The following is a 13,940-nucleotide window of genomic DNA, read 5'->3' on the forward strand; positions in this document are numbered from 1 at the left end:
TGTCACAGCACACATCTGTAAATAATCTCACAACGGAGCAGGTGCAGCAGATGAAAAATCCCTTTTCTCCTGGGTATCACTAGACCTGCCTCTCATCAGAGGATGCCTTTGAATCATGCTGCATTACTTTAAATCATCCCATATCCCTCTTCCTTTTTTTAGTATTACTACTGGCAAGCTGCACTGCTGCTGAATTATTTTTATTGTTAAGCCCTGCCCGTGTGCAGGGATTGGGTCAAAATAAGCACTGTGAGAGAAAACTGCACTCCTGAAGCCTCGTTTAAGAACCATAGGGGAAATATCTTACATTCACATTACATTCACAATGATGACATCAACACATGTGTACGAAACCAACAAGATTACACGCTTGGGCTTTCGAGTGGGTGGAGGAAGAGATTGAGAGTGAGAATGTGTGAGGGGGGAAAAAAAGAGAGACTATATGGCTTTCATGTATCTGTGGCAGTTATATTTGCAGTAATGCGATAGGACTGCCTATGAACCATTTTGCATGCTTATTTGTGGGTTGATCACAGCTAGATATAAAACATCCTGACACTGAGAGTGAAGGTTCATTTTTTAGAGAACTGAGAGGGAATGTTTCAGTGTCGCCATTAAAACCCTGCATATGCATTATTAATGAAATGTGACGGGAATGGAGCTGGGTGTGTCTGCATGGGGGAGAGAGTATATTTGTACATAGTCTGCATGTTACAGGGTTCAGTTATGAATGCTAGTGCCTTCTCTGTGTTCTGATTAGCATATAAGACATACAGTCTTCAAATTAGGTGCATATGAATGTCTATTAGTTCAACCTTTCTGTTTAATTGAGCAGGATTTCAGGGCGAGGGCACACTGCAGCCCTACCAGGAGGCACACACAGCAGGCTCAACCACACTTAATTACATGCAACAGTAACTCACTTCTTTTTAATGATATTCTTTCACTCTAACCTACAGAGATTTGCCAGGCAGAGAGCAAAATCAGAGGAAACTTGGGCATTTTTAAACAGAGACTAGAAACCACTGAATGCCTCAAGTTACATTGCAGGATGCAGCCACAAACCCCGCCGAAGCCAATCAGAGTGGTGAGGCGGTACTTCAAGGCAGCGGCTTGAAAGGACCATGTAAGCATATCGATCACAGCACACATGACCGAGCACATGTTGTAACCCTCCTCCCCAGCCTTACTCTGTCACTCTTATATAGTGTCCACATCGTATTTACAATTCAGTGCATTCAGGGGATTTGCAGTAAAACAACAAAACAATACATACTGTACAATGTTTTGTGCTGCACATAAGATAAGGGAATGGCAAGCAAAATGCACACAATAAAGGCAGGAGAGATGGACAGAGAAAGACTGCGTAGCACTGAACCAACACTGATATGACATGGGTGGGCATGCAAATACACTCATACACATCTGCGATGTGGACTCTGCAATATGTAGGCATATCTATAATACCTCTAGGGGAAAGAAAACCTCTCCCTTTAAATATTACATAATATAAAAAACATAAAAATGTTTGTAGGTCTTCATAGAGCAAATCAATTGTTCTTTTTCTGTAGAAGAGAGATATAGAGTGCAGGAAAAGGAATACAGTAAGTTAATATGAGCTAATCAAATCAGAGCTAGGAAACGTCCTGGAGGGTAACATAGTATTGGTGTACATGTCTTACACATGTCATTTTTCTATATTACTTTGCAGATTTTTTTGTTGGAAATTTGATGCTTCAAAACTTCTCATATTTATATAAGAGTAAATATTTCAGTGAGTTGCTGGTGATGTGAAATTGCAAGCTTACAAGGGTGCTATAAAACCAACACTAGTACAATATTATCTAATCTAATACCATGACCCTGCCATAAATAAGCAATCTGTGAAGATTACATCAACTTTTTGTTTTGACGCAATTATTTTTCAGTTTGTCATCTGCAGCATGCTTGTATTAGATTACACACAGTGCCATGCCTAAAAAACTATATTCAGTTATTGGTGGAATTCTTTGGTGGTTAGACACAGTTATCAGTGAAACGGGATAAGAGTAAGATGTAAAACCATTAAACAACAACAAAAAGGTAACCGTAAGCCAAATAGTGATCTGTCCTGTTTCTGTAAGATGTTTTACATATTTAATGGAAACGTGTCATTATTATTGAAACAAATTATAATGCACAGTAGGGCATGTTTGAACTGCACATTTGTAATTGTAACACTCTTACAATGTGACTTTTACTAAATGTAAAAATAATAGTGCTATGATGGTGTTACACAGAACAATAACAACCTTGACTCAAAGCAATTTGAAAAATGCAACAAAACAGACATTCACCTCATACATGCATGCATCACTGAATGAATGAATGAGTAGTGTCTGCGTGTGTGCGATCCTTGATAAATATTGTGCCCAATTAAACAGCTTGGACTGGAAAGATGCGGATCAGCGGCATTAGGTGATTTATCTTGTGAAATGAAAGCAGTGACCTCTGACCTTCTGTAGACAAATGAAAAAGACGGCCCTGTGATTTATGGCATAAGCAAGTGAATTATCCTGTGCTTTTCAACAGAGATGCTTCTCTGCATACCACCTTGCAGCACCCCCAACAATATCAGCTGAGCATCAGCCTGCACAGTCCTTATTACATAAACCCACCTGGACACTCTGTAACACACACACACATACACACACACACACACACAGACACACACACACACACAGACACACACACACACACAGACACACACACACACACACACACACACACACACACACACACACACACTATCGTAATGAGCATTACAACCCCCAACCACAGCACAGACCATGTATTGAGCTTTTCAGTCATTTCTAGGCATTTCTCAGAGAAGCTATGTGACTACTCCTTCGTCACCTGATCGGATGCAGAGCCATATAAGGAAAGTCGGTAGTGAGGCAGTCTTAAAGAGGCAGCTCCATATCAACATGTACTAAGCTTTTCTACTCTACCCTTAACTAACTGCAAGAAAGGGTGAGGAAGCAAGACTTTTAAGTCTCTCTCAGGCATCATTACATCTTAGCAGAATCCATGTGTTTCTTGCACCAATGGCAAACACTGAGAGGCAAAAATATAGGTGAAATCTTTACACTTAACGCTGCCACCACATGACAAGTAAAACCTTTGTACAGGTATTTGTGCAAGTCCGTGAGTATGAATGTGTAGTAGGGAGGGCATGTGCAACCGGGTGAGAGATCGTGAGAAAGAAAGCCAGTCAGGCTGAGAAAAATGACTGGGTGGGTTACAGAGATATACTCATCAGTTTTGTACTGAAAGATTGAAAGAAACCTGCCAAGGAGCCATTACGACGCACTCCGAGTGATGCAGATGCAGAAAACAAAGGCTACACAACTAAGACTCCTATTAATAGGCCTCAGTGGCAGAGAACAGCTGCTCCACCACACATACCAAACACAGCACCTCCAACTGATGGAATAATGAGAGAGAGAGAAGTACACACATGGAGGGAAAAGGAGAGGAGGAATGGAGGGAAATGAGGGAGAGCGGAAAAGAGGAATGCAGGATGGCAAGAGTAAAGAAGATCATATCAGGAACAGTGTTCGGTGTAGATTTTATAAAAGCAGAGATACAGAAATAAAAAGAGCTATGAAAAGGAAGTTAACGATATGCGGCAGACCATCAGAAGGGTGAAAGCAGTTGACAGGATAAGATAAAAGTGCTGTATGTCCACGACAGACGCCATAACTGAGGAGAAAAGGAGCTAAGGTGCCCTGTGTGTGGGCAGAAATGCAATGACTAGAGGGGGCATTACTGAAGCATGGTGCTGAACAGAAGGGGGAGTAAAAATAGAGAGAAGAAAATAGAGAGACGCATAGAAAACAACAAAGTGCTTATGTGTCCATGAGTGTATGGGAATGCAAAATAAACTCTGTGTAATTACCCATTCAGCCTGCTACAGAGAGCGAGGCATCTGAAATCACAGTGCTTGCTGAGTTTGCATCATCACGAATGTGCTCAATGTGTGTTCGGTGTAAAAGCAGAGCTGAAAGTGAGGGGCGGGGGGGTGGGGGTGTAGACACGAATTAAAAGAGGAATGAAAAAGACAGGATGAAAAACAGAGAAGCGAGAAGAGAGATAGATAGAGAAAGAAAGAGAGTCAGAGCAGTCTGTAGGGATGCAGGCGGGGGAGGAATGTGGTTTCCATGGCAACCCGAGGAAGGCTGAGCTCTGGGTGTCCGTTCCAGCTCTGCACTGCACCGGCCCTCGCCTCTCCGCCGCCTTGCTCTCTCTCTCTCTCTCCAGCCTCCCCCACTATATCTTCCTCTCTACACCCCCCTTCTTCTATCCCTTTCACTGCCTCCCTCCTGTTCCCTGCCCTTCCTCAGCTCCCCTCACCTCCCTCCTTCATGTGATAGCAGGGTCTCTCTCACACACATACACACACACACACACACACGCACACACACAGCTCCATATTGTCCACACCGGAGAGCCAACCTGTACTGTCACTGTATTCTTATGTAGACATTATCATACAAGCACAATGAATCTATGTGCTTACAGCCTGCATCCCCTTTCCATTTTATCCTTCCCAAGCCCCCCAATCCTCACGCCTCCACCCACCCATCTACCCCCCTTCAAACCACTTGCACTAGTTCTGGGCTCAGCTGAAAAGCCAACGCCTGCAGCCACTGTGCAGCCATGTGCCACTGGCCGTGTTGTAATGGGGAAGGCATGTGAAAACCCAAGGCCTTTAACAGTGCTAAGAACATGGCTAGCCTATAAGACATGTCTCAATCATGAAATAAGAGGACTCATGGTGACCACAATCCTTTAAGGAATAGTTAGACATTTTGAGAAGTACCTCATTTGCTTCCTTGCCAAGGGTAAGAAGAGTAATAGCTACAACTCTCATATCTGTACACTAAATATGAAGCTGGAGACAGCTGCCTGTTAGCTTAGCTTAGCATAAAGAGTGGAAACAGGGGCATATAGCCTGGTTCTGTTCAAAAGTAACAAAATTCAGCTATTAGGGCCTTTAAAGCTCACTAATATCTGTATGCCATATATGAAGCTGGAGCAAGCAGATCTTAGCTTAGCATAAAGAGAGGGGAGACAGCTAGCCAACAAAATCCAACCTACCAGCATCTCTAAAAATCACCATTTCACACACAAAACTTGCAAAATCTGAAGTATGAAAAAAAGAAGCCCAAAACTGCTTGTCAAACTACAAACTGTAGTTACACTTTCTTTTATGTAAACAAACCACATGTAGCATGTGAGCTTAAAGGTGTTGGTATGCAAGTTTTGTTACTTTTGTACTGAACCTGGCTAGTTGTTTCCCCTTGTTTCCAGTCTTTATGCTAAGCTAAGCTAATTAGCTACTGGCCATGGCTTTACTCTCTACAAGTTTATTTTCCAAAATGTCAAATAAGTCCCTTTTCAACTATAATATTAGCAGTAGGTAGCTTTAGGATATGAGTGTTTTTTATCATATGATTACTGTCCAAGTATAGCCTAAATATTATTAATTACTATTTGAACATAACAGAACATAAAATATGCTATGTTTGGAGGTGTTGAAATAATGAAGAAAAAAATGAATTAATGCAATTTATTTTGACTTGAATTCCCTAGTAGTACACACTGGGTGTGATTTCATCAAATTAAACAAATATCTAGAAGTAAATCTGGGGCTTCTTGGACTGGGTTATGATTTAGTCATGTCTCAGTATTATCAAAATGTTCCAAATGCTTGTGATGGCTTCTCTGTGATGCCTCACTAAACCCTCATGGAGAAATGTGTAATCATCGCATCATCCGGATCATTAGTATCTGCTTCCATGAGCAGCAGCTGCCCTTTGAAGAAGAACTTCGGATGGTTCAGGAGACCCCCGAGAAACTCCTCGCTGCATTTTGCTTTCACTTACCTTTGGTATGTCGACATGGGAGCGGGTCACCACGCCAGACACTCGCTCCACTTTGTGAGGACTCCTCCTGCTGGTCACTCGCACCCGAGACACGCCCTCCTCCCCCTCCTGGTCCATGGGACAAAGTGACAGCAGAGGTAAGCATTCAAATACCAGTGAATGTAAGTACAAATATCTGCCTACCAGCACCCCCAAAGTACACTAATTAACACATATTTGGTTTGCTCAAGAAACTAGCGTGTAAAAAGGAAAAGTTGTGGTTTAACCTGAAGTTATGTGCTGGAACTTTTATTTTGGAGAGAGCTAATCTTGCACAACCTGCTGGCACAAGCTTCATATTTAGTATAAACAAGAAAGAGGCATCAATCTACCCCTTAACAAGAAAGCAAATGGGCATTTCCCAAATGTCACACTCCTTTAAAATGTTACTGAACAATCAGCAATTTTCAGGGGGAAGGCAAAGATTAGAGGCTAGTGCCAAAAGATATGTCAGAACATGGCTAAAGAAATTATACCTGTGGTGAAAGGAGAAGACCTTTGGAGAATTAAAAATAACCTATAACTATTGCAGTTTACACCTCTGGAAATCAACCATTAATCACAACACAGTGCTATTTGTTGTGGAAACAGTGATGACAAAGCAGCACAGAACTGTCGTGAATACTTCACTCCATATCAATTCAGCAAGTATGAAGTAGCTCAAAACTAATACTAATACTTTACCTGTCAAAGTTTGACAGGTAAAGTTTCTCAATGCAGTGACTAAAAAAAGTCTACTTACCATGGACATGAGCACACAGAGTCTACAGTACCTGAAAGTCACTGAGATCATTGCCATAGTTTAGACCACAAAGACCCTTAACTGACAGCAGAGGGCAGCCTTTAGAGCAGGACATCACTGGTGCAAAGTTGCAAAAAGTGTTGCCTCAAAACAGTGTAATGATACCCCAAATAAGAGGTGTGTTGAGTTAAGTGTTTCTATAAAACACACACCCGCCTGAGCATGCAGGCTGCTGTACCTGGTATCACTACAACCAACAGAAAGAGTCAAAAGCAAAACAAAATCAACCACTAAATTTAAATCTATGTCAAGTTTGCAGCATTCTCACAACACTATTTATTTTCACACTCGTAAGGGCCACATATACTGTGTCTTACTCCTGTGATAACAAGTGATTTTTTCCTTGGCAGCTCCATTTCCACATGGCAGCACTGACAGACAGGTCAACTGACACTGCGAAAGCCAGATCTCTGTCTAATAGTTGCGGCTAAGAGTACGCCCTTTGCACTGTGGACACACACATGCATATACAAAACTGTTCAGACATTTAAAACTAGTCCATCAATTAATACTTTCAAGTCACATGACATTTACTTATTACACTTTTTTTTTCAATTAATATGATCCAAATATTCTTGCAATTAAAACACAGTTCCATGTCTAATTACAAATTCAATTGGTTTACTAAAAACAGTATAAAGTGCTATAGTTTCTTTCATTTCTTTTTTTCTAAAGCAGCTATTCTCCACTCTCACCTGCTACTCTGCACCAAATCAGGGAATTTGCAGACTCATTTAGTTTCCCTCCCATCCTCCACTCAGGTGACAGCATGGCTAGAATACTGATGAGCACCTCACTGGGTGTCCATTAAGCAGCTCTCTCTCTCTCTCTTTTCTCTCAAACTTCCCACTATGACTGCTGCATCCTTCCATCAGCTTCTCTCTTTCCAGGACTGTGCCTGTATGGGCCCTGCAAGCAGCTGGGATCCGGAGAGGAGAGGATGGGGGAAGGATCAGGAGCCATGCTGCACCGAATTAGAAGCTAGACAGGGTGGATCACAGAAATGCTCTGAGAAGAGTTCAGGATGGCAGAATAAAGTTCAAGCCACAGTCACAGTTTGTGGTTTAGGTCTTCTTTTATGGGAATGACAAATTATGAACAGATGACACTGCAATAAGCAGCAATTCATGCAGTCATTGACTGACTAATCCAGCGTGTTAAAGGTCGTAAGTCTTACCATACTTTCCAGAAAATAGATAATTATGTTCCCTAATATGTCCTTTACACAATATTACAAATGTATGAGAACCATTTTCAGCTGAAAATAATGTGACTCACTCAAGCTTGCTGTGTTGAGGAGCACTCATAAACTGGAAAACACAGTTTCCTGCATTAAGCCCTTCATTTAATACAGTCTAGCAAATTACAAGTTTATTGTAGTTCCCCTGTTCAACTGACCGTACATAATCCAGTTCACACTTAGCTCATGAATTTCAAAAATCATATTGCCATTAAGTGATTGACTGGAGGGAGGGGTTGCTAAGCATGAAGGAATAATGTATGATTGAAGTTTTTATCTCGTGGTGGGCGTAAATTATGTAATTGCACTATCACCTTTATTTTATGAATTTGAAAGCCACAAAAAAGCAGTATAAATAAATAATTGAACCACTAAAAATGTTGAAAATTAAATCCAGTACAGAACCCATTAACCAAATATATAGGGGTCTTGGTCAAATCCACAGCCGCCTGGTCCCTGTTTAACCCTTTTCACTGGAGACTGTGCCTGGAAAGTGGATTAGAAATGTGAGGCCCTTCTTTAGTCTGTCAGGTTGACATTGTTACATTCACAGTGCCAGTTTGTGACGAGGGAGTCCTGAATGACCATATAGAAAATGGACAAACCACTAAATGCACCATTTTGACAGGAGGTACAGATCCAGCTTCTCTCCCAGTGATCAATAGTCAAATGTAGGCCACTTTATTATGCAATGCAGTGTTATATAGAGTTTACAACTTTTTACTTGTAATAGCTTTTTAGTACAAAATTATATTTTCCCTCCTGTGGTATTTTCCAGGGTTTGCATAATATACTACAAGTTTGGAACATATCCACTTTATTCATTTAACTCTGACTTAAACCTCAAATTAGCTTCAGCTGACCTTTAGAAAGCAGGACAAGGACTTACATTGAAATCACTTTTAAGCATATCTATGTAGCAAGTAGAAGTAGTAACCAATGAAAAACTAAACAATTTCAATGTCCATATGGGCATGTGAGTTTTTTATCAACGTACCCTTGAAAAAATGTAAAGCTGTCATTTAAAGTAAAAAAAAGCTGCAGTAATTGTATAGTTTCTCAAAGCTTTGGGTGATGTTGCATAAATGCTTACACGCAACATTAACAGAGTCTGGGTTGGAAAACAATGAAGTCATCCTTTAATTTGTAAAGGATTTGAAAGGGGTCAAAGAAAGGGGATTTCCCTTTCAGAACACAAACATTGTGTGACAAAATCAATGTTACAAATTAGTAGATCAGCATAAATATAAAAACAGAAGGGGGAAGATAAAAGGATGAAATGATGGAAAATGTGGTCACGGTTTATCTTTGGTCTCCCCTTCTGCAGCTACTGTAGAAGAAGAAAACATTTAACATCTGAGTACTGGATCCTTTGAATGCCTCATATTTGTGATATTCGGGCTCCACCCCACCCCAAAATTGGGATACTAAAGATTTGCCATGTTAAGTGTCTGTGCATGTCCGGTTACTGGCAGGACTTCTCCCACCAAGACATTTTTTGAATGTCTCTAGATGTATTTCTGTTCACTGGAGAGCTTTTGTGACACATTAGAACTGTTTTCTAGTGGGTTCTTTTCACCTGTAAGTATTTTTGAGTTGAGAGTTTGTTTGTTTTTTTCCCATCACTACCAAGACTCCAATTCTCCACAGGCAAGGCAAGTGCCTACGTACAGTATCTGCCCATTCCTATTTCTGTGGTGTTACAGTATATTTGAAAGGAAGTGCTAATAGGGTAACATGCTTGCACTCATAAATAATAAATAATTTTAATACAGACCAGAACTTTTATTAATACAATTACCCGTCATATTGTTCCCTCCTGGATAATAAATAACAGCTTTGGGAAATGAACTGTTGCTCTTCCTGTTATTGAATAACAGCCTTTGAGGCATAATATAAGCTGATTCTCAACCTTAATTTGATACAATTATTTCAGCGGAAGAATCCAGTTTGATAGTTTAAAGGCTCGGCTGTGCTACGCCTGCTGTACCTTAAATTCAATTTTCAAAAAACTCCATTTTTAAATGTTATGACGAAATTTAAATCACGTTTTTGTTTTCGTCACTGTGATGACTTTGTACCCCCTGAGGCTGCACCACTGTGTGTGCAGATGAATAAGCAGACACAAACACACATACAGCAGACGCTATAGCGCTTTTCTAATCTCTGCTTAAAACCAGGCCAAAGATCATTCAGTTAATGGGCTATAGAAGTCAGCCAAAGATCAATTTCATTAACATTTTGGCATAGCTGAAGGAAAGTTATGAGGCAATATTAAATAACACAATTGATGTGAAGTCAAGGGTTCCTACCCATCCAAAGACTATTAGGAGATCAGTGACATGAAACTATGAAAAATAGATCCGTATTCAACCACAGAGTATGGATGTATTGATATTTAACTTGCTGAAACATGGAGTCTGAGCTCTTTGATGCCTCTTAATAAACTTCTGAATAACATTTGGGTGTACATAACATGCAGCTCCCCCCTTAAATCATTCATATAAAATAAACCATTGCTGTTTCTGTGTTATACACCAAAAATATTCTAAATAACCATGTGACTGTGAACACTTGTTATAATGAAAGGACTGGCTGACTTCATGAGAGCAACCCACTGATGATGAGCAAATGGTAATCAGTGCTCCTTTGACTCTGTCTAATTTCCTCTTCTCCCTCTACCCTTGCATCCCTCTAACTTGTTTTCCTCTGCCTGACACACACTCACTGGGTTGAAGTCAGAGCCGCCGTGACTCACGACAACATTTTTAAGTCCATGTAGGAGTGTGAGGGATACAGGTAGTGACACCTTGCGGGTGCCGCTGACTAACCTTTCATGCAGCCAGGAGGCGATGCATGATGGCACGTGTGAAATGTAAACACTTTGCATATTTTCACCAATCTATAATGTGAAGCAGGAAAATTACCTCCCACGCATCCTGCCTGCTGTCTTCTTTCACAACACTTTGTTCTGTGTTCAGTTGCAAGGTCACCTCGTAACACTCTTGAATATCTGTGAGAAAAAACATAAAATAATGAGCTGTTTATTATTCTTAACTTGGATCATTACAAACATTTGATGTGCAAGCTTTTCTTACTCAGTAATGTTTATTGATCATAAATTTTCTGCTATCTTAAGTTGACTATTCTGGTTGTGTAAAAGATTCCACCAATCAATCATGGGCACATTGGGAGATATACGCTCTCCTCGGTGCTGCACTGGGTGCGAACATGGGGGTGGAAGTTGTCTGTTTACATGGAAGTTATGTCTCCATATTTGCAAGTGTTCTTTTTATTTTGCTGCTGAACTATATGACTCAGGTACTGACTGAGTAAATCATCGAGTCCGTATCTAGAAAGCACACATTATACTATCCCAAAAAAACATGCATCACAAACACCATCTCTCTACTTTTTGAATTTCTTTTTAGAATAACAGATTAATCACATCCTGTGTGTCATTTCCAGTCAGTTGCTTTGAAGCTCCATTTTAGGGTGAGGGTACATGAGCTCCTACTCATGTTGAATGAATGTAGACAGCACCCCCTAGTTGAAAAGTGGCCAATTTATATCCTGTTACATGCTCTGATTTGAATGCCAAGTAGAGTATATGGAAGTTGGTTTCCTGAACTTGAAGAAATAAAAAATGTAAATGGATAAGGGATGATGCTTTAAACTTTAGGTGATTGTGTAAGCAGTAGAAAGCTATAGTGAACAAGAATCCAAGTGGATTGAAGTAGGAAAAATATCAATAACAAATGCATTTAATGATCAGTATCTTATTTTGAAGACTCAAAGAAAACCAAATTTTTCAAAGGGCAGAGAAATGAATGTGGCCCTAACATTTTGTACATGTTATAAAGGATGCACATTGGGCCTCAAGTGTACATCACTGTTTCTCAAGCACCACATAGCAGCAACAGTATTGGTATTGACGTCTCAGCATGTTTCTCAAGTCTTCCTCCATTCTTGTAAAGTTTTCCATTTCTTTTCTGACTGCGCTCCTCTGCTCTCCACCCTTCTCTCCTCATCTCCATTCATCACTTCTTGGGTCATTACACGCCTATGTCCTTTGGACGCCTATTGAGTGGCAGTCATTTGATGAGAATGCACTGGGACAATTTTGCTGATGTCACACGTAGGGCCCCGTAACTGCTCTGTTGACATAAAGAGGTTACCGGAGAGTACAGCCACTTCCCAAAGTTCAATGTCGGGACAAGGCGGGCAATGAGAAACATTTGAGAAGAACATGTGGAAAGTTGCTACAACTGGAACATGTTTTTTATTAGTAATATGTAGCTATTGTTGAAACAGAGACTCGACAAAAGTTCTGCACTCTTTGTGTGTGAGACAGAGAGATAAGAGTCAGTATGGCCCAGGAAGACAATGTGAGAACAAAAGTGTAAGAATGGAGCATGTGACTCATCACTGTGTCTGAATGTGGAGGAGTGAAGCCATGTGTGGGAGAGGAGTTTGTTGCCCGGCTCACTAAAGAGCAGCCTCACTTACACAAACTCTTATATACAGATACACACACAGTCATATTTCCATCATTTCAGAGGACATTACATAGACTTACATTAATTTCCTGGGCACTTCCTAAGCCTAACCCTTACCCTAACTCTAACCTTAACATAACCCCTAAACTTACCTTAACTTTAAACTAAGTCCTCAACCTAAAATTAATGATTTACATTAAGGGGACTTGCTTTTTGTCCCCATAAGGCAGATTTATGTCCCCGCAACATGAGGAATACCTAGTCCACACACACACACACACACACACACACACACACACACACACACTAGGCCCACCTGCATATATACGCACATTTACAGGCACTGACACACAAACATACACATAAATACACACCTGAATCTCCTTTTGCCAATATATAAAACTATTTCAGATAAACTATTTCAGTGTTTTATGGATTCAAGAACAAAAATATCTCTGAGTTGAAATGGGTATGAATACACGCTTATTGTTGTTACATTTTGTTTGTAGCTTAAAATCATTGTTATACAGATAATGAATTATATAAAACTACAACATGATTCAAATACACAATTTTAAATCTCAACACAAATGTACGCTTTTGAGCAAAATGAATAACAACCATGTGCCCCAAATAAAGATATTCAGTTTTTGGTTGCCATCTTTTTCCTTAAACCTGCATTAACTGATATGTTTGCCCTTTGGAGGCAGAAGAGCATACAAAACAACATTAAAACATTAAAATACTACCTAATGAAGTTGATATTGCAAATGTGTTGCCTTGAGTTGTGTGTCTGTCCTCTTGATTAATGTAGGTCCATTATTCACTCTCCTTCTAGCCTCAGTTTGGCCACTACTAACTATTCAGGGGAACTATCTGTCTTTTCAGCTGCTACATGCTCCATTATGTTCACTACCTGGTTGCTAACTTTGTCTATCTGCTGTTTGGTTCTGGGCAGGTTGCATACAGCACTGCTGGAAACAAGGTACACAAAAAGTATGGTAAAAGCAGGTCTGAAAAGCAAAACAATGAGCTGAAAGATGCTATAAAGCTTCTTAAAACTGAAGGGAACTGCAGAGTCAGGTGAAAATTCACTGTGAGTTTGTCACTTTGAGTGACCCCTTCCACGTACAAGTAGTCCTTTAAACCTTTATCATATTAATTAGTGAAGCTTTAAATAAGTCTTGAAAATACTGCATCTGTTAAGTCTTACAGGATTTGCTCCTCAGCTGCACTTTGGACACCTCGCTTGCCATCACACAACTAACACTTCTATTTGCATCATTTATCTATTCCTGGCGGAGGTAACAAAACAGAAAAAAATGCTCAGTTCAGGTCTCACAGTGTTCTGAAGTCACAGTTCCACAAGTATAGAAGTTGTTTCTTTTTCTTTAACATCTGTGCTTTCCACAAAAAAAAAATCTCTGAAC

General features: G+C 40.2%; 1 protein-coding gene across 1 annotated transcript in view; it reads right to left on the bottom strand.

The window, feature by feature from the left end:
* Positions 1 to 13,940, bottom strand: part of dlg3 (discs, large homolog 3 (Drosophila)) — a 79,258-nt gene that overhangs the window by 59,038 nt on the left and 6,280 nt on the right. The window contains exons 3-4 of the mRNA XM_053323207.1: positions 10,939 to 11,024; positions 5,931 to 6,038 (exon numbers count right to left, since the gene is read on the bottom strand). Coding sequence (XP_053179182.1) covers positions 5,931 to 6,038; positions 10,939 to 11,024 — 194 coding nt within the window. The remainder of the gene's footprint in view (positions 1 to 5,930; positions 6,039 to 10,938; positions 11,025 to 13,940) is intronic.

The sequence above is a fragment of the Scomber japonicus genome, chromosome 8, assembly GCF_027409825.1.
Source record: "Scomber japonicus isolate fScoJap1 chromosome 8, fScoJap1.pri, whole genome shotgun sequence".
Lineage (NCBI taxonomy): Eukaryota > Metazoa > Chordata > Actinopteri > Scombriformes > Scombridae > Scomber > Scomber japonicus.